Here is a 3,570-nt window from a genome sequence, read left to right on the forward strand (position 1 = left end):
AGAGAGAGAGAGAGATCAATATTATTTTTCAGAAGTAGATGAAAATTTATTTAACAAAATTCTCTCTTAAATTAAAAATTGTTTTAAATAAAGTTACGTAGATTTTAGTGAAAAAAAGAATTATAATTACCGGACAGTTTATTACGCATGCGTTATATATACTATTAAGTATAGAAGAGGTAGTTGTTCTGGATGTTGAAGTAATTCCTTGTCTTCCATTGGATTCGGAAGTCACTGGACCGTCAAAAACGAAGCCATCTACTTGAGTCATCTCCACAGGTCCATTATCCAAATTCTGTGATATACATTTATCAAATTACATTTCAAATATTACAATAGATCCTCGACGCTTTTTTAAAAAATACTGAAATATTATTTTCAACAAAATTATACAAGATAACTGAGATAATTTTATGGTATTGGTTTCAGAATATTTAAATAAATATTAAAATATAAACAAGTATGAGTGCAATCATCTCTTGTTTTAATCTCTTTATTCATAGAGCGTAAAATAAAGATATTCTCATCACATTAGGGAAATCCTAATTATTAAGAATTAATTGACTCGCAAACGTCATAATGTGTCATTACTTAATTATTGTGGTTACAATTAGTACAAGACATGATTATATTTCTTGACAATGTATACAAATATTTAAAGTCATTTAAATATTCTTTTCTATAACAGAGCATATTAAAGAATGTTTACTTACTTGTGGAAACGCGGTAATGACAAATGGCGATGCAGCAACTGTAAGAATTATTCAATATGATTGAGATATTAGCGCTAATTGATGTATAAGAATAACACTTTGCGCTATGTACAAAATATTTAAAATAGTTTTCTTACTCAATAATAAATAAAACAACATTTTGTTAAAATTAGTTTGATAAAAGATCAGCAATCGACGTTGTGTGATGTCTAAGATGTTTAAGATGATATCCTGAATATACGTTCGATGATGTACTGTTTGGCAGCATTTGGTTGCGCTTGCTTTTATATAGAACCGGTTGCCAACCAACGGTTCTGTCTACAATGTGCGCAAGTATAAGCGAATAGGAAATCCCCAATATAATGATATGACCTATTCACTGCATAATAATTTTCAAATTTTTTTCGAAAATAAAAGATTAAAAAATAGTGAAAATTAATATCTTTAGATTTATAAAAGATGTTTTAAAATTAAAAAAAACATACGATGCTGTTATTCAAATTCTTTTTCTAACAAAAAGTTGAAACAATAATGTTAGAATATTGGATAAGAATTCATCAGTACATTTAACAAAGAAAAAAAAACTTTTAAGAATTTGTCGTAGCTTATTCAAATTGTCTCATTTCAACAAGTAAGCGTTCATTTGTCAGATTTATTCTTATTGCGCACACATACACAAGAATGTTAGTAATATTCTACATAATTATTACCTTTGCAGTCGCGTTATTAGTAACTACAATAGAATTGTGTTATCTCGCAATACTTTAAAACCATAAAAAATTAAGAGTTGCAGTTTCTATGCTAACATATGTGTGCGTGTATACTGTAATTAATAATTGATAATCGCAGTAATATTAAAATATAATAAGTAAGTGTTCATATAATGGAGTATTAACTAATTCCCTAATTTAATGTAATGTAAATGTTACATTTTAATTTAATATAATTATAGTAGAAATATACTTTAATGTATATAACGTATAAACTTAATATAAGTATGTATAAGTATGTATGTATAAATATTCATAAGCCGTAGTTTTTACAGAACATAACAGCAATTACAAATTAAAAATGTATACACTTAAAATGTAATGGAATATATCAAACATTACTAATACATGAAGTTTGTGAAATGTTGATGCCGATGGCCAAGAATTTATGGTTTGCGATCGTATATCAGAAATTTCCTCTAATAGATGTCGTATATAAGTCTGTAACATTCAAAAAGTGACAGTTTTATCACTTGTTTATATGGACAAAAATAATAATAAGGCAAAAAGATAACACGTTTTAGGTTAATAATTAACATTTATCTTTACCTATATGTCATGTTTATCATATGGAAATGATGGCGGACCATATGGTATTCAATTACTGCTCTGCTGGATATATGGTTCACAAGACCTGATCACTCTTATCTCAAGTTCTTAAAAAATATTGAGCGCTATTAGATAATTTATTCGTCGAAATAAGAAATTATAAATGATTCAAATAGAAGTAGTGAAGAGAATCTTTATGAAAATTTATGTTAAGGAAGTTTAAGTAAATTTAATGTAATAACGAAAAAAGAACAATAGTAATGTAGCAGTAATGTAGTACTTACGTGGATTGCAATTTTTCGCGCAATTAAATCTTCCTATATTCCAGTAGGTTACGTTATCGGTGCCGCATACCGGATTGTATTCAGCAGTCGCGCTACATGGACAATTATTATTAGTAGTATTAGTATTATTGTTATTATTATTTATTGTCCTTTGCGTGGTGCTACTCGGCGTGCTGCTGTTCGCTTCATCATTATCATTAAATATTATGGAGTCATCGACGACATTGCCCGACCAGTCTCTTTGCGGGAATGCCAAGGCGACCAACCAAATCAGGGTCAATACTTGCACAACTATCGAGTAAAACGATGTGTCAGACACATGCATGTGCACATTTTAACGCAAATTTACGGACAAAAATCTCCAAGAATATTAAATAAGAGCTTAAGAAATATCTCTCAGTTTTTTTCTTTAAATATTTGAAGATTTAACAAAATCTTGTCGAAATGCGTTACTCAAATTCCAACGTATCAGTTATCCATGAAAAAAGAATAAATTTTTATTGTCTTATAGATTTGAAAAAAGTAATCAAGAACTATATTTTTGGTTACACTGTACTCACGTGCAAAAATATATTTCATGATTGTATCCGTGCGATATAGAATCCAAGTTCGAGAACGAGTAGAAATTAAACGAAAGCGTCTTAATAACACTCGAAATAACAACCGAATGACTGTCTTTAGTAAGCTGCTTTTCGATTTATATTAGTTGTCACTCTTATCTGATGTTTCCGACTTGTTTCCTTATACAGGAAAAAACCAGTAAGAGACAAGCGGTTGGGGATATCCACATTGCGTACATATTTGTTGCATTAACAGTGATTTCACGCATATAATAACCAAGTCGTTTATGGGGCGCCCCGTTTTTATCTCGTACAAATTGCTATCAAAACAAACTGAAATTTTTGTTTATTTCTGATCCTCAGTCAACACTATTATAGCTAACTTATATATTTAATCACATAATGCGCACGAAATTATTGCAAATTATTACAATTTAACTACAGCAGAATCTGTCATTAAACTGCATAATGTTGAATAATCTGGTCTTTGGTTTGCTATCACACGATAAATGACGATTTCGCTTATTATAATTTTATTTCACAGAAATATTGTAAGAGATAAAATAATAGCGTTTTCGCAGAATAAGTGAAAAATGCATTACCCTCTCTTTATCATTATAAGTATATCTATGTAAGAGCTATCCACACAAGAGCTATTAGTCTTGAAAATTATACACAATTATGGATAAATCAT

At 29.1% G+C, this 3,570-nt stretch overlaps 1 protein-coding gene and 1 pseudogene across 3 annotated transcripts in view; both read right to left on the reverse strand.

Annotated features, from left to right (window-relative positions):
• LOC108752965 overlaps positions 1–981 on the reverse strand; it is an 8,721-nt pseudogene extending 7,740 nt beyond the window's left edge.
• The window catches only part of LOC108752966 (sphingosine kinase B-like), a 16,499-nt gene extending 13,153 nt beyond the window's left edge, over positions 1–3,346 (reverse strand). Inside the window, exons 1-4 of one of the 3 annotated variants that reach the window (XM_018494237.1) lie at positions 2,877–3,342; positions 2,317–2,607; positions 2,033–2,139; positions 1,728–1,924 (exon numbers count right to left, since the gene is read on the reverse strand). In XM_018494237.1, the coding sequence (XP_018349739.1) occupies positions 2,081–2,139; positions 2,317–2,607; positions 2,877–2,895 (369 nt within the window). In that variant the 5' untranslated portion in view covers positions 2,896–3,342 and the 3' untranslated portion in view covers positions 1,728–1,924; positions 2,033–2,080. Of the gene's footprint in view, positions 1–1,727; positions 1,925–2,032; positions 2,140–2,316; positions 2,608–2,876 lie in introns of those variants that run through there. The other 2 variants (XM_018494238.1, XM_018494239.1) reach the window with 2 other exon arrangements.
• Positions 3,347–3,570: the final 224 nt, after the last annotated feature.

Source organism: Trachymyrmex septentrionalis, unplaced genomic scaffold (genome assembly GCF_001594115.1).
Source record: "Trachymyrmex septentrionalis isolate Tsep2-gDNA-1 unplaced genomic scaffold, Tsep1.0 scaffold62, whole genome shotgun sequence".
NCBI classification, from domain to species: domain Eukaryota; kingdom Metazoa; phylum Arthropoda; class Insecta; order Hymenoptera; family Formicidae; genus Trachymyrmex; species Trachymyrmex septentrionalis.